Source organism: Anticarsia gemmatalis, chromosome 3 (assembly GCF_050436995.1).
Source record: "Anticarsia gemmatalis isolate Benzon Research Colony breed Stoneville strain chromosome 3, ilAntGemm2 primary, whole genome shotgun sequence".
Lineage (NCBI taxonomy): Eukaryota > Metazoa > Arthropoda > Insecta > Lepidoptera > Erebidae > Anticarsia > Anticarsia gemmatalis.
Genome location: NC_134747.1, coordinates 13,964,451 through 13,987,062, shown reverse-complemented (window position 1 = coordinate 13,987,062; position 22,612 = coordinate 13,964,451). Strand labels below are relative to the sequence as shown.

Sequence of the window (22,612 nt, the reverse complement as noted above, 5' to 3'; positions counted from 1 at the left end):
CTGTTTTTAATTCCCAGGTGGGACACGGTTTTGTTTTTCCTTAATTTATAATAGATTATTCTCAATAGCAATTCGAAGTGCGGTTACGTGCCCAGTGTAATAATATATACATATTAATCTATACGCTCGCAGTCTAATAAAATAATAAAATTTACAATAATTAAAAACTTTATTATCGGGTGTATTTGGTTCACCTCCGCGTACATCTTCGGGTAGATCTCAAGTATGTATTGTTATATTCGCAAATAACCATTAATTTATCAGTTTTCTTTACCATCTTAGTTACTTGCGATATAATTTTGTAGAAAAATATTAAATACGATTTTCTAAAATTAACTATTAGTGTTGTGAAAACACAACAACACATCAACACATTTTCACAACACTAACATAATTCTTTCTTGATCTTCTTGGCATTTGGCATGGTAACATTGATCGTCTGTGACGTTTTGCTACGTATGGTGTGTTTTCGCTGAAATTTATATAAATGGCTCAAATTCACTGATTTTTTGTAGTTTAAGTAGTGAAAATGTCGGATTCGGAAGGTAGTAATTACTCCGGGAGTGGTTCCGAGGCGGGCAGTGTAGCATCTAGGCGGTCACGGAGAAGCGTCGCATCAAATCGGTCTGTACGGTCTCGTTCGGGCTCCCGGTCGCGATCCGGCAGTCGCAGCCCCTCGCGGACTCCTTCCAGATCTCGCTCGAGGTCTAAGTCACGTTCTCGGTCCCGTTCGAGGTAAGTGAAATGTGAATGATGTGTAAAATGAAGTGTGACATTGTGTGTTTGACAACAGCTATGATAAGCGTTATTGTGTTTTAGGAGTCGCTCCGCGGGCTCCGACGCCAGCCGTAACAGGGATGACGAGGCCAAAGAAGCATCCGGCGATGAAGAAGTCGAGGTATAAATATTAACTTAGTTGTGCTAGTGTAACTCCTCATTGTGAAAGAAAGTTGATAACCAACAAATTCTTATTGATTCTTCAAAAACATGTTCCTACTTGTATTTTAATCTAATCTTGTGGTTTCTGGGGTAAGAGCTACTATAAATAGTTCCAATGAGGTAATCAATAGTCTGTAGTCTTGGTTTTCATAATTCTGTTGACCTGATTACAATTAGGTCAATACAGACATTATATCTTGCAAATGGACAAGAAAAGCCTTTAGAATACATTCTACTTTTTTGCAACCACACCCATGTACAGCAGCTTAATATTGCCGTCAACATTCTTATTTCATTAGTCAATGGTCAGCCATTTTATGATGTTGCATTGTAAAAATGTGTCTCAAATTATGTTATTGATGATACAAACACGTTTTCAACATATTTTTCATCAAATACAGCTTTATATGCCTCTATGGGCAATAAGACATCCGTTTACTGTACACAGCTACAATTCTTGTTCTGTACTAAACTCGTAGTGGTCTCTCTTACACATTTTACTTTATATAACAAGCTAACTAACTTTGTGCCCATTCTTGAATATTCATCACATAGAAATAGTTTTTATTTGGAGGCGAGGTTACCAAATGATACCAGCTATTACAGTAACAGTGTCCATGTGTATGCACATACAATGGTACACTCTTCAATCCTTCACTCTCATAACCAAGTGGAATGAATAACTGACAAGACCACTGAAGGGTCAGACTCAGTTTACTGTTATTGTTAAATGTACACAAAATGGTGGTTTGTACTATGAAAAAGTAATATATTTATTGTTTTGACTTGCAGGATGAGCAAGAGCCTGAAGGTGAAGACCTGGTAGACTCAGAGGAATACGAAGAAGATGAAGAAGAAGAAAGACTGAGAAAGAAACGTAAGAAGGACAGCCGATATGGAGGATTCATTATTGACGAAGCTGAGGTAAGACTGGAAAGCCAGTATGCTGTATATTGCTTTGTCCCCTTGATTATAGTGATTAACACGTCATGTCAAAGCAGCAATGTAATTAATAGTGATCATCATTTTGACATATACTAGTTGTCTTCTGAGTTATGTGATAAGCCCGTTGATCAGAAAGTAAATAATTTTTGCCAAATTGACTCCATAATGAGTCTAGTAAAAGTGATTACACACAATTTTGTAAAGCTTACATTATTCAGCTTGATATTGATTTTTATAAAAAATTTAATTACACATGAAAACAATTCAAACATCTGTTTCTTAACTTCAGGTGGATGATGAAGTTGACGAAGATGACGAATGGGAAGAGGGAGCCCAAGAAATGGGCATTGTTGGCAATGAAGTCGATGAAATCGGACCTACTGCTCGAGAAATTGAAGGGCGCAGGAGAGGAACAAACCTCTGGGACTCACAGAAAGAAGAAGAAATTGAAGAATATCTAAGAAATAAGTATGCTGACGAATCTGCAGCACTCAGACACTTTGGCGAGGGTGGTGAGGAGATGTCAGATGAAATCACACAACAGACTTTACTGCCAGGCATCAAAGACCCCAATCTATGGATGGTCAAATGCAGAATAGGTGAAGAGAAGGCCACAGTATTACTTCTCATGAGAAAGTTCATTGCTTATCAGTTCTCTGAAGAACCTTTCCAAATTAAATCTGTTGTGGCCCCTGAAGGAGTCAAAGGGTACATCTACATTGAAGCCTATAAACAAACTCATGTTAAAGCCATCATAGATAATGTTGGTACATTGAGAATGGGTGTCTGGAAGCAAGAGATGGTTCCCATCAAAGAAATGACTGATGTACTCAGAGTAGTCAAAGAACAGTCAGGTTTGAAATCAAAACAATGGGTCAGACTGAAGAGAGGTTTATACAAAGATGATATTGCGCAGGTGGACTATGTAGATCTTGCTCAAAATCAGGTCCATCTCAAGTTGCTTCCTAGAATAGACTATACAAGACTGAGAGGAGCTTTACGAACTGTTCAGAGTGAGAGTGAGGCGGCTAAGAGGAAAAAGAAGCGTCGTCCCGCCGCGAAGCCCTTCGATCCTGAAGCCATCAGAGCTATTGGTGGTGAGGTCACATCCGATGGTGACTTCTTGATTTTCGAAGGTAACAGATATTCCCGTAAGGGTTTCTTATACAAGAACTTCACTATGTCGGCCATCTTGGCCGAGGGTGTGAAGCCCACACTCACAGAGCTGGAAAGATTCGAAGAACAGCCTGAAGGTATTGACATAGAATTAGCAGCGCCAGCCAAAGATGACCCAACAAGTCTACACTCATTCTCAATGGGTGACAATGTAGAGGTGTGCTCCGGTGATCTGGCCAACCTGCAGGCTAGGATCATCGCTATCGACGGCTCCATGATCACGGTTATGCCCAAACACGAAGCTTTGAAAGATCCTTTGGTTTTCAAACCAAATGAATTGAGAAAGTACTTCAAGCAAGGTGACCATGTGAAGGTGTTGGCGGGGCGGTACGAAGGAGACACGGGTCTGATCGTGCGTGTCGAACCACACAGGGTCGTGTTGGTGTCCGATCTCACTATGCACGAGTTAGAAGTATTGCCGCGTGATCTACAGTTGTGCTCAGACATGGCCACCGGTGTAGATTCGCTCGGTCAGTTCCAGTGGGGTGATATCGTACAACTGGACCCACAAACGGTCGGCGTCATCGTCCGCCTCGAGAAAGAAAATTTTCACGTTCTCGGCATGCAGGGTAAAGTAATCGAGTGCAAGCCTCAAGCGTTACAGAAACGTCGCGAGAGTAGGTTCACTATGGCTCTCGACTCCGACCAAAACACTATTCAGAAGCGAGACATAGTGAAAGTTATCGACGGACCGCACGCCGGTCGCAACGGGGAGATCAAGCATCTGTACAGAAACTTCGCGTTCCTTCAATCGCGCATGTATCTGGACAACGGCGGTATATTCGTGTGCAAGACTAGGCACTTGCAACTCGCCGGCGGAAATAAGAACTCGAACGCCACGGCGGGCCTGTCGCTAGGCTTCATGTCGCCGCGCATCCAGTCCCCCATGCACCCGTCGGGTCGCGGCGGCATGACGCCCCGGGGCCGCGGCGGGCGGGGCGGGCGCGGCGGCGGCGTGACCCGCGACCGCGAGCTCATCGGACAGACCATCAAGATCACGGGCGGGCCCTACAAGGGCAACGTGGGCATCGTCAAGGACGCCACGGGCAGCACGGCCCGCGTGGAGCTGCACTCGGCGTGTCAGACCATCTCCGTGGACCGCTCCCACATCGCGGGCGCCGCCAACACGGCGCGCGACGGAGCCAGCTCCTTCTACTCCCGCACTCCGGGCCGCACGCCCACGCTGGGGGCGCAGACCCCCACCTACCGCGACACCGGCATCAAGACCCCCATGCACGGCTCGGCCACACCCATCTACGACGTCGGCAACCGCACCCCGCACTACGGCTCGGCGACCCCGTCCCACGAGGGGGCCCGCACGCCCGCGCACGGCGCCTGGGACCCCGCCGCCGCCAACACTCCCGCCCGCCCCGCGGACTTCGAGTACGGGGCGCTCGACGACTCGGACGCGGCCTACGCGGCCGGGCCCTTCACGCCGCAGACGCCGGGCACCATGTACGGCTCGGACCACACGTACAGCCCGTACCGGCCGAGCCCCAGCCCGGCGGGCTACACGGCCGGCTACCCCGCCACGCCCAGCCCGGGCGGCTACTCGCCGCGCTCCCCGTTCCCGTCGGGCGAGGCGGCGCCGGACTGGCACACCACGGAGGTGGAGGTGCGCGTGCGCGCCGGCGCCGACGACGACGCGCTGGCGGGACAGAGCGGGGTGGTGCGGGGACTGTCGGCGGGCTCCGTGGCGCTGTACCTGCCGCTGGAGGACCGCGTCGTCAACGTGCTGGCCGACCTGCTGGAGCCCGTCGTGCCGCAGTCCGGGGACCGCGTCAAGGTCATCGCCGGCGAGGACCGGGAGGCTGTGGGCCAGCTCATCTCGATCGAGAACCAGGAGGGCGTCGTCAAGTTCGGCACCGACGACATCAAGATCATGCAGCTGAGACACCTCTGCAAGATGAGCACCGCATAGATCCTCATATTATAAAATTCATATTAGTCGCTAGATGTTCTGTAGGGGAATCTTCTGTTTATTTATCGTTTACTCTGACCACTACTATACTATTACAATATATTCTACTGAAAGTTACTTTATCAGACATATACGTGAACTATTTTCCGACTCTATATTTTACGACTCTTGCGTTAAAGCTACAGTTAAGCCCCCGTATTTATGAGACATTATGGAAAAATGTTATTTACGTGAAGTAAAAATAAACTATTACAGCAACTATTGTTTATTTTTATATGACCCTAACCGTAAAATACTGACAGACTGTTTCACTAGTGCTAATTCCCAGCAGTTGAATTTCAAAGCGAAGGAGAAACTGAGTTATGCACCATAGAGTATCGATATTTCAGTGAAATAGGGTAGAATAATAAACAAAATTGCCAGGATATTAGCTTAGGCACACACTAAATTTCAGATGATTTATATATAAACATGAGGCTTTCAGAAGCTTTTAATTAATCATAAGAATTTGGATTTGTTTATAGAGCGATTAAGATTTCAGCCTAAAAAAGTAGGTTCGTTAAATTCAACCAAGGGCATTCCTTTTATGACCTCAGAATTCATGTTATGGCTGTCATATTTGGACACTCAAGAAACACAAAATAAAAAAACATAAATGATTTTATTAACATTTATTCAATAAATAATACAAAATTGGTTTTCAATTGTAATGCTTAAGAATTTCAAACACAAAAATACAGTCACATAAACTGAGCAAACATCTACAACAGTATAGATGACGTTATAATTACAATTCACTATTTAGTTCAACATTATTACATCGAAAAATATAATGATTACCATACAGTAACACTTGTTCTCACGTTAAATACATCAATGGAATTTTACGTTTTTTGTTCAGGTAGTACTTGATTATATTATAGTATTATTATATTTAAGTTTGGGTGAAAATGCTCAGCGAAATGCGGCCAGTAATGATAAAATGCTGCGACGTTCGGACTAACTCTGACTAGCCTCTCTTCTTAGTTGGTACACACGCGCTAAACTATAACATTAGCCATGATTTACAACACAATAAAAACTAATCAACAAATTTTAAAATCCGACTCAATTATGTTGACACCGTCACATGTTTGTTCAGTAAAAATATATTAAAACTACATACATGTCTTATGTAGACGAAATGCTAACAGTTATGTAACACCTATCAAATAAAACGTACAGTTAATATCTATAGAAACGACACGAGAATAGATAATTGGTATATTATATTATGCTCGCAGCAATGAACGAGTGTCAACATAATTATTATTTGTTTATAATACATTAAACATCATTTGGCTAAACATTATGCAACACAATGAGCTCGCCCTGACGACTCATTTTTGAAATGAGTCCTTTTATACAAATAAACAGATGAACATAAAAATTTATTATTGCAAAAATTATTATATTATTAGATTGCAAACGTTATCCCCGTCCCCCTAAGTACTAATACGATTACCTTAGTCTAGCGATGTATGTCCGTACGCACAAACATGTGATAACTTTGTCTTTTTAAAACACGTAGGAACAAATCTCTTAGTTTGTGAGTACGGACGATAGATATCTACATCTGAGATGCTAGGCCAATATCTACACGAATTCCGAACAACTAAGTATACAATAATGACATAAAATTTATATTTTCATCACGCACAGCGCTCTCACATCAGATCTATATAATTTTAAATTTACACAAAGAATCTCATCAGACTCGTTCGACCTGTCAAACGGTGTACTCTAAACGTGCGCTCACTCACACGACAACATCGTGACCCGGTAGATAAACGTCACAAAATTCTCTTGTGTTTGAGCACCGCATACCACTCGAATAACGTTGATATGTTCTGTAGCAAACGACATAAAAGACGAAATGCGAAGATGTTTCTTACACAAGCACTAAAACATAACTAAGTTGGAACAGAAAACATCAACGTCGCGAGTGTTCCCGATCATCCGTCCGCACACGCTCAAGCGAAAATTTAGTATTACAATAATACACACTACAATATTTAGATGTAGAAGACAAATATGTACAGGACTTAACGAAACTAAGGTAGGAGTGAGCTAGTGGGTGGCGGGAGAGCTCACGACGCGTACATGCGCTTGATGTCCTCCTTGTAGCGCTCCTGGATGTCTTTCCGCTTGATCTTGAAGGCGGCCGTCACCAGCCCCATGTCCGGGGACCACACCTCCGTCACCAGCTTTACCGCTGCTGGCACTTCGAACTTCTCCAAACCGCCTGTAACATAACAGGAGGTTAGTTAACGCTCAGTTTTACATAAATTCTTTTAGCATACTTTTAACAACGGCAGACCGAATTATAATCGACATTATAATTCGGCCCCGGGCCCATAAAGAATGATAATTTGGTTGTCAGGATTTTTAATAAGAGCCGTTAGGCAATATAATAGAATAGTACGTGAGACCAAAGTACAAGCCTGCCTATCTACTGCCAAGGTAGTAATTAACAGAGAAGTTAATAAAGGAAATAATCATTAATAATAGAGAAATTAATAAAGAAACTACAGAATAAATTGCACTTACATTTCCTAGCATGATCAGCGAGTTCCTTAAGCACGGCCTTCTCAACGACAGGGTTCTGGCACAGCTGTTCAAAGTCCATCTCAGGCAGGCCGGAGCGCGTGGCGAGGTCGGCCAGGTTGCGCGGGTTGGCCACCAGCAGCGCCACGGTGTAGCTCTTCGAACTGTCGCCGTACACGCAGATGTTCTCAACGATGGGACACGTCTTCAGTTCCGCTTCCACTTTGCCCAATGATACGTATTCGCCAGCTTGCAGTTTTACTAGATCCTTCTTGCGGTCTGTAAGATGGAATAAATTTGATGTTAATAATGTGAAATTTTAAGTATTTCCAGTGGTATCCCACGTTTTTGAGATTAGCGTTTTAACAAGCAATATACAGTAATCTCGCGACATTCCCTGTTTCTGATTGAGAAAGCTTTTAAATGAAAAGACTTTCAATTGAGGGTAAGATAAAAAAAAACCGTAATATTTGTACCATTCCAAAAAAGTTTCAAAGTTAGCTGTGTTTTTACAATTTAGTTAAAACTCATTGAATACAGCATTATCATGTCTGAGGCACTCTCTCCAATATATTGCTAGAAGCAGTTATTACAGCAAGACACTTTTACTGGTCCACTCCTTGGCAAGGGTGTCATATCGAATTGAGGAAGGGGTAAAATTTTGTTTAACAGCAGGACACAATGTAAACCTGTAGTATACTGACCGATAATCTTGATACATCCATCATGGTGCAGTTCGCCGATGTCTCCCGACTTGAACCAGCGCCGACCCTCCACATCGATGAACTCCTCCCGCGTCTTGTCGGGGTTCTTGTAGTAGCCCTCCGCCACGCAGTCGCCGCCGATCACTATCTCACCCTGCACATTATAACACATATTTATATTAGTTTTAGTTTATTGTTTCTCTGTGAGGTAATTTTGAGTGAGAGTGGATTTAAAATTTTTTTACGACACATTTCTTTTTTTGAAATTTTCTGCATTATGAATTGATCTCGGGTTGCGGGGACATACAATCAACGGCCACAAAGTACAACCAGACCCGAAATAACTATTTGTGAATCGATTGCATAAGTAATTTTATTGCTCTGTATGACAATTGAATTCACGATTTTTCGACGCAATGGTAGTGGCGACTTTAACCACTGTTCATTGGAAGTATTCCATACGAAGTAATTTTTATGTTTTGCAAAAACAGTTTGCATATTTCGAGATTAAACGTAAAAGCTTATATCTATAACCAGATAGTGGCACGCACCTGCGGGAAGGGTTTGTTGTCGACCCTGTAGCCGCCCTCGTCCCAGTCCAGCAGCCTGATGTCGGTGCCGGTGGTGGGCGCGCCCACGCGGCCCGTGGAGCGGTCGTGCGGACACATGACGGTGGCGCACGACGTGGTCTCGGTGAGGCCGTAGCCCGCCACCACGGAGCAGCACAGGCAGATGCGCACCTGCGCGTGCGTGTCCGGCGAGAGCGGCGCGCCGCCGCTGATCATGAGCCGCACCTGCCCGCCCAGCAGCGACCGCACCTTGCTGAACATCTGACCAACAAATATGTACAATTATTATTATAGTAAAGAAAATAAACAAATGCAAGGAAACATTATGTCTGATTGATATAATTTGATAGTCAAATACGTAGATAAAATAAAGACTCCTACACACAGTGCCGGGCATGGCAGCCAAAGTATATCAACGGATTACGCGGCGTACCGCCTTATCAGTTCGTTTCTAACATTCGAAAGGTAGTATGGTATTGGCGACTTTGCACGACTTGTGCCAACAGCACTGCCTATACGTATAAGTACCTTTACGTATGCGTGTGTAAACTCATGATCTAACTCTATCAACCAGTGTAAATAAAAAATATCACATTGAGTACATATTATTATAATATTGACTGCTAAAATGAAACTAAAAATTATGAAAATTTCCAACAATAAAAGAGAAATAAATGAAAACTTCTCACAAATCTATACTAATATTATAAAGCTGAAGAGTTTGTTTGTTTGTTTGTTTGTTTGTTTGAACGCGCAAATCTTAGGAACTACTGGTCCGATTTAAAAAATTCTTTCAGTGTTAGACAGCCCAGTTATCACGGAAGGCTATAGGCTATATATCATCACGCTACGACCAACAGGAGCAGAGTAGTAGTAAAAAATGTTACAAAAACGGGGAAAAATATGACCCATTCTCTCTTATGTGCTGCAAGCGAAGTTGCGCGGGTCAGCTAGTCAATTATAAGTAAATAACTATAATACGTACAATCTTATTAAGTATAGGTGTATCGTATCCGCGCCTCATCCAGATCTGCTTGTAGTTGTAGGCCCACTTGAAGAACGCGCCGGCGAACTCGCCCGAGCGCGACACCTTGTCCGTGATGCCTTTGCTGATGCGGTCCATTATCAACTGCAAATTATAAGCGATCTTGGTAATTTATGATATATTTTGATACAATATTTTTAAACACGATGAATGGGAATGGGAAATTTTAGGGCGAGGCAATAAATGAGTTATTAACAACAAACGTCTAGAAATCAAAATAAAATGTTTAGAATCCATTCTCTATATTCTTATAGTATGGTTAGTGGTCAACCTAGTGTCAAAGTCGTTCAAGCCGCCCGAAGATCTTTGACGTGGTTTAACGACTATTATCTTAATTGACAACAACCGGGAACGACATTTTACATGCTCTTCGGAGCCTGGAGACAACCAGTTTAAATACCACTAAGCGGTCACCCATCTATGGAATGACCGCGCCGAGGTTAATTTGCTTAATTTTTTTATAACAGTTAAAGAACTTAATATGAAATTTAAATGTTTAATTTGTACTTACCGGTACAGTAGTGATGCAGGTAGGTTTGAGAATGGTAGCGTCACCACTGGTGCCCTTCATGATCTTGCTCGATGAGTCCAACATTGTCAGTGGTGTGGAGTAGCCGATTGGTACACCTGCAAAATAAAAAAAGATTGGTTATTATTAAATTGTCCAACTCACAAGCCACAAAACACATTGCGTGTAGCGATTATTCTCTACTGCGTCACATAATATGTCGTCAAAGTTTAATAACTCAATATGCGTGCGCCCGCGTCGTATTCGTATGAACGACGTACTCGCGGAACGGGCCCATCTACAGTCGCGAATCACCTTTTAATATAAGCTTTCAGATTACACGTGAGAGATTGACATAATTTTTCATAGTGAGTAAAATAATATTTTCTAATTTTTACAAAAGGTAGCTGCGGCGAATTGACATTTACTATAATACCCAATAATTATCTGTAAGCTTCCATAAAAAGGATATAATATTTACATAGAGATGATTCAACTATATTTATACTATTATTCAAATGGGTACGTACCTCCAATAATGCACAAGCTCTCGGCCAGCAGTTCGAAGACGTGCGCGAGCGGCAGGAAGCCCATGAGGATGTCGTCGTCGCGGATGGGCACGGCGTCGGCGAAGGCCTTGAGCGTGGCCAGCATGTTGCGGTGAGACAGGATCACGCCCTTCGGGACCCCCGTCGAGCCCGACGTGTACATGATGATGGCCGTGTCCGACGGGGACGGTGGGACCGGGTCTAGGGAGATAGAATGAAACTTTAGTATTGTTGATTGAGTGTATGAGTAAAAATGTGTATTTACTGTCGAATGTATCGTACTCTTTGTGTAGAAATGTCGATGTGGTTAATGTTATTAGATAATGATTTGTAGACAGTGTTTGTATAATTATTTTAAAATTAATAAGCAGTAATAATTTTACTATTTTAAAGTTAAAATGCTATTGAAATTGTGACTGAGTAAATAAAGTAAATCATAAAAATTTTAATATTATAGGACTACATTTTGGCTAAATCAAAACCAAAATTGCATAAAACGCAATAACATTGCATAGAAACGCCTTTTTATTTTGTCATTTTATTCAGTTCCTAGTAATCATTGAACCCACTATTCAACTATAACAAAGGCATATTTCGAAAGCAAAGATAAATATTCTTTAAATCCTTATTTCTGTAGAAAACAGATAATGAAAAACACTCACCAATCTTAGACGAGAGACCTTTAGCCACGACCTCCTTGTACCCAATAATCCTGATGCCCTCCTTAAAGCCGGTCCTCTCGGCTGTCTTGAGCTGGTCCTCCATGAAGATGATGGTGTCAACGCGGGGAGTCTTGGCCAGGATCTTCTTGAACTTGGGCAGGAGGTCGTAGGTGGTGATGACTGTGGAGACGTCGGTCTCGTTGATGCCGTGCGCTATGGCCTCGTCGCCCAGTGTCGCGTAGATTGTTACCACTGGAAAATTAAAGGTGAGGGTGAGATTTGGAAGTTATAATGGGAATATTGGGATATAAGGTTATGGGAAACTTTGATGTGTAATTATTTATAGAGAACAAATGCCATTTGGCAATGGATTTTTCGATTTAGGTAGCTACATCGATTCTGAGACGACTTTCGGACAAATCAAATTCTAACAAGAAGAATGAAGGCATTCCAGTTCCAGAACCGAAAAGACTGGGCTTATTGACATACCTATAAGGTAATAAGGTATGTTTATTATTGGTTAAGTTCCCACGACAAGATTGATTCGAAATGTCATACTTAGTTTCCTTTCGTCAAGTAAAAAGCTTTCTATGACAGACAAGAATTTCTTATCTTGGCCTTACACCAAATCTTTCTTCAGCTTCAATCTTCTACTTAGTTCAGTATTACTTTAGTGTATACTCACCAGGTATGCTCTGCTTGAAGCAGCCGTGCGCGGCGATCATCCACTCGGCGCGCGTCTCGGCGAACATGACGATGTTGTCCCGCGGCTTGCAGCCCAGCTCGCGCAGCCCGGCGCCGAACTGGCGCGCCTCGCTCTCCACGTCCACGTACGTGCGCCACACGTAGTCGCCCATGTTGAACTGGAGATATGTACACACGTTTTAACACTGATAGAATGTGCCTTTTAGCCAATGTTTAGCTACGGTGGCTAGTTTCATTGAAACCTTGCAGGTTTTTCTTGATAGTGTTTAATGTGAGCACAAAACACAGGTACGTTCTGGCCCAGTGACAGGCCCAGTGGCAGGTGGCGTTAGGCAGAAGATATTAATAACATCATTGATTTTCAGCAGCAATAACTATAAATTAAAAAAAGGGAGAAAGTTCTGTTTTTCTAAAAATTTACTTTTTGAAGAGTTTATCTAAGTTTAATTAAATTAAAACTACGATGTTTTGTTCGCTTCAGAATAGGACACATCAAATTTACACAAACATCATCTAAAATGAGTACTGTGCTTATAGCTCATAATATAATAGCTTGTAAAGACACTAATGTAAAAATCGATTTAAATCCTCATCGTTTAACATAATGTCTTTGTGAAGAATAAGAAAAAGTCACCAATTACACAGCTGTTTCAAGTAAGTTCAAAATGAGACATCTGGTACTTCGCAACTTGTTCTCACACTCTCAATGACAAACCAATAAAAAAATCAATTCAATGACACATCAATCTTTCATGAAATATCGCAGCATACTTTAATTTTCATACTTAAATACTGACATTTTCATAGACCTTTGATCGACGTTACCAGTAGTCAGAAGTTTGAAAGCCTGACAACACTAGTCCTACCGAGGGATATCGTGATACAACCCATCATAATACCAAACTTGACTGTGAAAGTCCGATACGCAGTCGTACCATGTAAAAATAGTATTCAGCCCCATTCAGTGAGACTGGAAGACGAATCCAAAAAATCTCAAGTATTCCAGCTTCCTCCCAGAGTATCGTTCAAAAGAATGCAGAAAACGAAATAGTCATAAACAAACACCTTCAGGCCCTCAGGTTTCTTTACGATATCATTCTTTATAGTAAATGCAAGTCGTAATTAACTTTAACTCATATCATAATAGATTTTAATGTAAGAAACCATTATACCCAAGTATCAACGTGTTTGTCAATTAGTCAGTATTAATCTAGTGTTATTGACACGAACTAATTAGATTCAAGCGTCGCTACGTCAATTCGATTGAATATGTAATTACAACGTCTTCAGTATTACATTAGATGCTGAGATGCACTCATCTAGAATTCTAGATACTAGAACATATCTTGACTTAATCAATTTAATTGACACAATATACACAAACTTGCAGGAAATCTGGGGCATTATAAAATACTAGCTGACCCGGCAAACGTTGTTTTGCCATAAAAATTAAATAAAAAAGCATTGTCCAGCGGACAAAATTGTGAATACAAACCATTCTCAGATCCCCTTGAACACACACAAAAAAAAACATCAAAATCGGTCCAGTCGTTTAAGAGAAGTTCAGTGACATACACACTTACAGAAGAATTATATATAAAGATAATACATAATATTGATTCCATAATTTGTCCTAAAAAGAGATGTTTTTACAATTCGTGATTGTTATCTAATCACACTTAAGAATCAAAACGATAATTTCTGCAATTTAAAAATATTTGTTCACAATGATTTTTAACTGGGAATCATTTCCATGAACCCTATAGAGCATAACGTCTACACTTACTATTTTACTGTCCAATTCGATCAGTTGTTGCATTCAAAAGTAACAAATACATGTCCACAAACTTCCACATTTATAAAAATCATTTCTCACCTTCTTAAACACACGTCCATTGGGCTGTGGTTCATCCTCCTCTCCAAGCACAGTCCTGGTGCCGAGGCAGGGCCTCTGCGCCCACCTGGCGGACGCGGCACGCAGCATGGACTCCATGGAGGTGACGCCATCGCGCACCAGCCTCAGGTGAAGGTCTGATGGAGACGACACAGAGCGCACTGTTATGCTGTTCTGTGTGGTCTGGATTATACGGGCCTGGAACAATACAGGTACAATTAGCTATACGGTCTTTCATAGCTAATATGGAATCTGCTTTGAATTGGTGTTATAAGATGAGGATTCGGATACTGCAGTGAATAAAAAAAAGACTGAATCCAGGCTTTCTGAATGAATCTTATTAGGCATTGGACTATTGTTAAACAAGTAGAAAGACTGTAATTCTAATTTCTATTTAATTCAGGGGCCGATATTACGAATTCTTATAACGTAGCCCATCATATCAACATTTTGAATACATAATAACATCTTGTTTATATTTTTTTTTGCATTTTAAAATCAGGTTATTCTTGACCGAACATTAATAAAAAAGCTAAGCAAAAAGTCTTAACCAATTTCCAAAGAATTATGCAAAAATTGATCAGCATAACAATTTCATTATTAAAACAAGATTTTTGAAAGCCAAAATATCTTTTAAAATGGAGGAGGGAATATGTCCGAGCAGTCATTATAAAATTACGTTGTTCAATGTTTTTATTTGTTGCAATTCTGTGGCAGAACATTAGGGCGCGTGGGCGGCTAGTTTAAAAACAGGTCAAACGAAAATAACAACTACAATGGTATTCGAGAATATCTCTGCTTTATGTAATACCCAGGTAAATGTGTCCGAATGCTTTGTTAACTGTTAGTAGGAAACTTGGTTCTTATTTCACAGAAATATTGACTCAGGAGAGGTTCAAAACTCTAAAAGTCTTGTTAAACATGATCCACGTATCGCGTCAACCTGTAACGGGTTTGAACCTTCTAGCAACTATTTGGAATCATCTGGACCAATGTTAAGTGAAAGTAATTAGGTCAAGTTAACAACAGATATGAAAGCGTTTATAAAAAAGTGAATATCGAATAAGAAAAGGAAAAAATGTCTGTCTATGTGACAAGCAAATATTGACAAAAACTAAATCCTGACGGTTCACCTACTCAATTTTATCTAAAATAATTGGTCCACAATATAGTTCAGATTGCTAAAAGGCTACCTCAACTCGATCAATCACGGAGATAGCCTGCCATCGTTAATCAAATCTCTATCACAAGTAATTCTGGCAGTAGACCAAAACGATTTTATTGAAGTCAATTAATTTATGAGAATATTTTTAGCGTTCTTTGATAAACATTATTTTGGATCTTGTTATACAAGTTTGTGGATGTAATTATGGAGAGGTATATAGTATTAATGTTGAAACCATATCAGATTTAATAAAGTTAGTAGGATTTGGGATGCGTGATAATTTGTCTGCCGTCTGGATAACTTTTTGATTAGGAATTATGCTAGTTTTAGCTTCTACGTTTGTAAGTTCTAAACTCTTTTAAATCGATGTGTTGCTGTTCATTGCTCTGCTATTACCAACATCTTATAAAGTTTTTCTAGTAAATTACCCCAAGTAGCAACCAAGCTGAACTTTAAGATTAGGTATTAAAATCCGTCGAATATGTACACTATTATTTTCACCTATTCTAATAAATAGTTTTAATTTTAATCCTCCTCTTTATCATAAGCCCATTTTTAATCTTTTGAATCATCTTCCTCTCTAATCCTAATCAGATTCACCCACAAATCCTTCTTTAACACATCAACTAGAAACTTCCAAACATTCTACATCTTGTTAGCTTTAAGTTTTTCTCAACCCCTTACCTTAATTCGTCTAGATAACGCTCGTTTCCTCCACGGCCTCTGCAGTATGAGGTGCACTGGGAAGGTGATGATGTCGAACACCAGCGCGACTGCGCGGATGGTCTTCAGTACTGCCGACACCCACCATGACTCCGGCCTGTGGACAAACGAAAATCAACTTTAATACATCTGTCTTTAAGTACACTTTACAGAGTAAGAACCAAGTACCGATATTTCCCTGATACTTTATTGGGTTATTTTCGACAGTCAGTCAGCATCTTGATATGTATAATATCAAGTCTGACGTTCCCTAAAGTAAGGGCAGTAAGTCTTAATCTTATGAAAATAAGAGGCAAATAGGTGTGCCCGTCTTAGATCTAAGGTTCTTAAACATACTGGACAAAATGTAACGCTATTCGGTAGTTTATTTACTTAGTTTGCAGTCGCAGTACAGACTACGTCTGAACATAAGCAGATCCTAAACACTTTTACTAAGAAGTCCTTAACAGAAAATACCTTAAAACGCTTTTCGTAGCCTATAAATCGTTTTCAAGTAAATCCAAACATTCAAGTAGAAACTTCTTCAACTCAATTCAAGACTTAGTTACTAACATAATAATCTGAAAGATTGGAATTGCCGCTATAAGTTTGTGAGAACGACTTTACTAGAGTTGTCTAGTTTACTAAAGATCTAGTTTTTCCAGGTTCTGATTGCTGTGACAACCTTTGTTCTAGTTTTTTTGACGTACTTTTGAGTATGAAGATATCATTGGTCAAAATATCTTTCAGGAGTATTTCTTACGACCTTTTTGTTCTCTAAGAGTACAACAAATCATTATTCTATCAGGAACAGTTGACCGAAGACTCGATAAAACATTGTCTTATTTAAGAAAAAATGATAATATCCCGTATTTTCTATCTTCAGTCAAAATACAAAAGCAAATGACAATTAAAACATAGTTGAGATAACAAACTTATTTATCAAGAATACACTCAACAAACTAAAACTCGATAATCCGAATCAAAGTTGGTGCAAATTCAGTTATAAGTTTGGCACTTTACAATGAGATATCTGGAACGTACACGGACTAACACAGAAAGTTGAGACTGAACTATGTACGTTCCGATGTACTTTGACCTTCGTACAAAGCTGGACAGTTACATCCGACGGTGTAGATGAAGGCATATGTGACACAGGTGGGTATGCTATTAGTATTGCACCTGGCATTTGGTTAACTATACATAGCAATAGTTATGTAATCCAGATAATATAGTAGTTTGTGATGGCGTTCTCTATATAACATGAAAATTAGAGTACGTTTTCGTGCTTTAAAAGGCACGTGAGGGTATTATTTGTAATCGAATTACGATTTGATATCACATATTCTATCGTTAGGGTCCGATTAACGGACACTATAATACACTATAATAGCCTAGAGAGCTTTGACACAGGCTCAAAATAATTTCAAAAGTAACTCTAAAGAAATCGAAATCTCAAGAAGTTTGTACCGAAAATCGTAGCTTCAGCACAAAATCCTTAGTTGCGGGCAGAAGCCAGTTATTACATAATAACATCACATGTTACCGAAAAGGGTTGGAGGTGTAATACACTTTCGGCTAGTTAAATTAGGCTTCATGTAATAGGGAACGACGGCACGGGTCCTACTGAGAATTTTCTAACAGATATATCGAATTATAGGGAACATGACTTGACGGTCGGATCTTTAGTGGTCAAGGATATTTAGATCAGATTTTTTTTCTATACATAAACTTGCTTGATTTGTTTTACAGGTGAGATTAAAATGAGAGTACCACCATGACACCATATAGGAAACTATTGTCATTTACTAAATCTGGCAATTTAAACATCTACTTGTCACTAATTAATTTTTCCAAAATAATATTTGCGTAGCCTGAAAATCACAGCATGTAATGCGATAGAAGTTAAACGAGCTTTCAGAGAAGGTGACCAGCATTTTTTAGTCTTTGCGATTGTCATGGGTAATTTTATTAAATTTTATGTATGATAATGACTATATCGGCCTTGACTTTGAAACATGTCAAACATCTTCCAAAAGTCTCATGACCCAAGAGTCCCATTAAAATCAGTTGAATAAACTACCGTGGTTCACCGTGACAATTCAATAAAAGAAAATTCCATTTAAAAAGGTAATAACAACAAAAAGTGTGTATATCTAAAGGGCTCAAGGTGTACGCGTCGTGCTGTGACGTCATGGAGTACCTTGGCTTTAATCTCGCATCTATCTGCTAAGTGCTTTTATAAACTTGGGCAGTTACTCTTTTTTACATTTTTGTATAGTATGCATAAGGCATCACTCATAAAAAAGGGAAGATGCCTTGAGCTTTGGTCTAAGAACGGCTGCATGTGACTGCTACAAAAAGTTTCTCACATTTTCTTATAGTTATATTGTAGTCATTTATTCATCTAGGTCAAACATCGACCCTTATTAATTGTTAGTTAACGTTGCACTTACAAAATTTTCCGTTTAACAGGAAGATCTACCTTTTGAGTCTATTAGAAGAAATGAGAAGAAAAGAACAATGAGAAAATCCTTTAAAAAGAAACTCAAGAAACTGCTCAACTCAATATTATAACGTAATCTAAACAAGATACACTTCAAACAATTACTCCACTTCCTTCTTCTACACCCCTCTACTCATTATTACAATTCAATAAAGAAACTACATTTGAAAATATGTATAAAACAAGTTTTCACGTTATTTTCCGCAATTTCCTTTACACGACGTCTTGTTAAATTATGTTAGCCTGGCGCACTCGCCTTGAGCTACATTCAATTTGTCACTACTAGATTTACTGCAATCTAAATATCTTGAATCTAATCAAGTGGCAAGCATATTTTACTTAGCAAGCCTAGTCTTGTCCCTTTCCCTCCTATTAGAAATGTGTGGAAAGAAAAGGGATGAGAGATTTTAGACTATCATTATAAACCTAAGTTCATCATATTGACCTTCAGATTCATCGTATGTCAAGAAAAATGTATCCAAATTCCAAGCTATTTTAGATCTTAATTCTTGGGGATAAAGTTCTAAATGTATTGGAGTTACATTCATTGATAGATAGCCACTTTTAAGGTCAATTACGTATGTGCTAACCAGCTCGGTTTACCATAAAAAGTAATGCATTAATAAAACAGTTTTTATCCTTATATCCTTGTGAAGTGTGCACTTTCGCATACATACTATAGGAATTATATAGTTATATATAGAGTTTTTATGTGTGACAAGATGTATTAATGTGAACGAAGCAAAGGAAGTTTGTAAGGATCGTACCAAGTAGCGTTCTCTGGTCTCTGTCTACCCCTATGGAAAAAAAGCCTCGATTTTAAGTATGTTTGTATATAGAGTTTTTAAAAGGAGTTCCCGTTTTATTAGGAAAATAGCAGATTATAGAAAATTACGTAGAAGGGTTTAACCTTCATCTGACAAATAAGGTCACAAAAATCAAGTTTAGTCCAAAAATAAATACTTCATAATATGTTTGCCTAGGACGTCCACATTATCAGCCGTTATGTGATTGCTGTCAATATTTATCACAGGTTCTATTTAGAGGTCGCTTTATCAACCATTAAATCAGTGATGATAGATGATATAGCTCTACATCTACTCACAGTGCTACTCATCATATTATATGAGCAAGCAATATATTATCTCTATGAACCTTTGATAAGGTAATGTGCCACTTATGAGGCACTTAATAGTATACTATTAAGATACAAGTTCTACTCTACTACTAGCTCTGAATTTAGGCACATTCAGTATCGCATAATCATCCCTCAAATCAACTTAAATAAATCCTGCTTTCTTAAGCACACGTGTATCGTAGTGATACAAATACTTATAGTATCGGTTCACACCTAACGGAAGATGCGCCGGTCGTAGCTTATTCAGTATGGTCTTTGCATTCATGCATCATTGTTTCAATGTGTAAGCTTCATTCTAATATGTATTTCTCTGTTCTAATGTAACACGACCGATAATACGCGACGCATTTTCCGTCAGATATAAACCGACCCATAAGCACTTAAAATGGAATAACATATCTGCATTCGATCGTAGACAATAAGATACGAACTATTTTATTGTCATAGTGCTGGAGATTGATACATTTCTACAGTTCCACTGCGACAAATAAATAATTCATAGAACAAGAGTGGTTAAAAAAACCAATCAAATAACGAAGCAGAACAATAACAATGAAAAACAAACAAAAAGAAAAGTCTCTAGAGCTTACAAGTGGAGTACCGTGGGCGTTTCAATTTGTATCAGTAAATCTTGAGTCGGAAATACTGTACAATTAACATGGCGAGAGATATAGGGGTCAGTGTCGTTGGGACTGGGAGCAGGGCTGGCAGATACACTACTTAGGTACTGATTTCCAGGATAAATCAATGTGAACTCATTCCTTGCAGTAGGGGCTAAAATCTTTACGATTTACGGGACATTTCTAAGTGTAAATAGGTTAGTAGTAGCTTAGGTTATGTAGATGATGGATGAGGATGCAATGCTCAAGGCATTTAACGAACACTTTTTTATTATTGTCGCAAACTAAATCAAGGCCTAACTGCTTCCCCAATTCGGGAGAAGATCTTTTCCCAGCAGTGGGACAGTATTGGGTTCGAAAATGGGACCAAACTCATAGTATTATTATCTCAAAATAAATCAAAGCCTAATCGCTTCCTCAATTCGGGACTATTGCCCAGTAGTACTAATAAACGCAGTCATGCATCTTTTCCGTTTGGCATTTCGACGCAGATTACACTGACCGTGATCGTAAGCTGTCTAGTGTCTACTGACTAGAGCAAAAGGCTGAAATCCGGGACATTCAGCTGCAAGTGGAACAGGCTCAAAGTTCTAGGGCAGTTTCCCCGGTTATATAGCAGCCCTAGATGGGAGATAGTATGAAATGTGCGGATGCAATGAGGACGGGCGAGGGCGAGCTGGCCGTGACCCCGTATCGCGCATGCGTTGATAAAACACCAATGCGCCTGTTGCAACCTATTTGCTGGAAGCTTCGGTGCATCTGTACGTGTTTGTGTATGTATGACAGTGGTTACAAACCTTTTTATGGTGGACTTTATTCATACATTTTTTATTAAAAATTATTTAGTTTCACCTGTCCCGGTGTTTGTTATTTTAAGCTTGTGGCCAAGGTGTTACCCGTTTAATTTCTTTTTTAAGTAAATGGAGTACATTATGCAAATTTTATGTGTTGTATTAATATGCACGGCCAAGAACTTGACACAATTAAAATAATACCACAAAAAGTAAATATGTTGCAGCTGTTTATCACGTTATGTTATAAATCGATTCATCGCATGTTTATAATTTGACTAGCTGACCCGCGCAACTTCGCTTGCGTTACGTAAGCGTTAAAAATTTTCCCCGTTTTTGTAACATTTTTCACTGGTACTCTGCTCCTATGGGTAGTAGCGTGATGATATATACCCTATAACCTTCCTCGATAAATGGACTATCTGACACTGAAAGGATTTTTCAAATCGGACCAGTAGTTCCTGAGATTAGCGCGTTCAAACAAACAAACAAACAAACAAACAAACAAACAAACTCTTCAGCTTTATAATATTAGTATAGATTATAAAATCGAGATTTAGATTCGCGAGCTTATGTACCATCGTTCATACTTATATTGACTTAATATGTGGTATAGAATTTAATGGCGCGGCGAGATTGTTGCCACGATATAAATAAAACAGGTGTCACTTAAATCGCTACTCCTCTTAATTCAGGGATATATTTTACATATGTATAGATACGAGTGAGGCAAAGGACGTTTGTAAAGATTTTATCAAGTGGCGATCTTTGGTTGCCTTAGAACATGAAAAAAAATTGATGACATCTCAAGTCGGAAAAAACGCATATTATTTGAGTTTAAGACTTTTTCAAGCTCGTGAAATCACTACAAAGTTGACAGCCACTGGTATATTTGGGGTGTGCATCTGACTATGTGTGAGTGATGAATGATGTCAAAGGCAACGTGATATTGACGTTGGCGTATGAAAGGGTTCAAATTAAAACGTCGCGATACTATTCTGTAAGGGTATTAACAACTGTGTTTGTTTGTTGAAGGGGTGCATTTTGGTTTCACATTTTTGTTCTACAGTATTGTTTTTGTCCTATCTAAATAAATCATTTATTTGTGTAGATCAAACGTTGACGCCTATACATTTAATATTTTTGTAACTATTGTTGAATCTACCACAAGAGACTGGAGTAGAGACCTTTGGAAAGAGCTAGCAAGAAACTTGTAGCTAGGCTTTTCAAGCGTCAATCAATTCACAATATGGTTTATTACGATAATTAAAACGCAAAAAAACGCGCTGTGTTCAAAGGGTAAAATAGCAAAAAAAAATAGTAAAGATATCTATTGCATAATATTATAAAACAGCATAAATAAAAACTAGATCTTGTCACAAAAACTTCTAGACGTTTAAGTATAAAGAAACTGATACATTGTTGTTCCTTTCGCTAAATCACACATTTTTTTTCACATTTATCTTACTTTAGGTTGATCATTATTCA

The 22,612-nt window shown here is 39.5% G+C and overlaps 2 protein-coding genes across 5 annotated transcripts in view; one reads left to right on the top strand and one right to left on the bottom strand.

The window, feature by feature from the left end:
* Positions 1-402: 402 nt before the first annotated feature.
* Spt5 (Transcription elongation factor subunit Spt5) lies at positions 403-5,239 on the top strand. Its single transcript, XM_076136701.1, has 4 exons — positions 403-735; positions 820-898; positions 1,732-1,863; positions 2,174-5,239. The coding sequence occupies exons 1-4, from the start codon at positions 530-532 to the stop codon at positions 4,979-4,981; spliced, it is 3,225 nt and encodes a 1,074-aa protein (XP_075992816.1). The 5' UTR covers positions 403-529; the 3' UTR covers positions 4,982-5,239.
* Positions 5,240-5,637: 398 nt separating this feature from the next.
* Acsl (Acyl-CoA synthetase long-chain) overlaps positions 5,638-22,612 on the bottom strand; it is a 95,757-nt gene continuing 78,782 nt past the window's right edge. For all 4 annotated transcript variants that reach the window (XM_076136676.1, XM_076136675.1, XM_076136674.1 and 1 more), the window contains 11 exons: positions 16,052-16,187; positions 14,185-14,400; positions 12,289-12,466; positions 11,604-11,855; positions 10,924-11,142; positions 10,397-10,512; positions 9,826-9,969; positions 8,823-9,101; positions 8,272-8,425; positions 7,571-7,846; positions 5,638-7,265 (listed from right to left, as the gene is read on the bottom strand). In XM_076136676.1, the coding sequence (XP_075992791.1) occupies positions 7,111-7,265; positions 7,571-7,846; positions 8,272-8,425; positions 8,823-9,101; positions 9,826-9,969; positions 10,397-10,512; positions 10,924-11,142; positions 11,604-11,855; positions 12,289-12,466; positions 14,185-14,400; positions 16,052-16,187 (2,125 nt within the window). In that variant the 3' untranslated portion in view covers positions 5,638-7,110. The remainder of the gene's footprint in view (positions 7,266-7,570; positions 7,847-8,271; positions 8,426-8,822; positions 9,102-9,825; positions 9,970-10,396; positions 10,513-10,923; positions 11,143-11,603; positions 11,856-12,288; positions 12,467-14,184; positions 14,401-16,051; positions 16,188-22,612) is intronic.

What these genes read in the sequence shown, in the direction of transcription:
- Spt5 (XM_076136701.1), top strand. Translation starts at nt 530, where the DNA reads ATGTCGGATTCGGAAGGTAGTAATTACTCCGGGAGTGGTTCCGAGGCG. An exon ending in CGTTCTCGGTCCCGTTCGAG is followed by an intron (nt 736 to 819) that starts GTAAGTGAAATG and finishes ATTGTGTTTTAG; the next exon opens with GAGTCGCTCCGCGGGCTCCG. An exon ending in CCGGCGATGAAGAAGTCGAG is followed by an intron (nt 899 to 1,731) that starts GTATAAATATTA and finishes TTTGACTTGCAG; the next exon opens with GATGAGCAAGAGCCTGAAGG.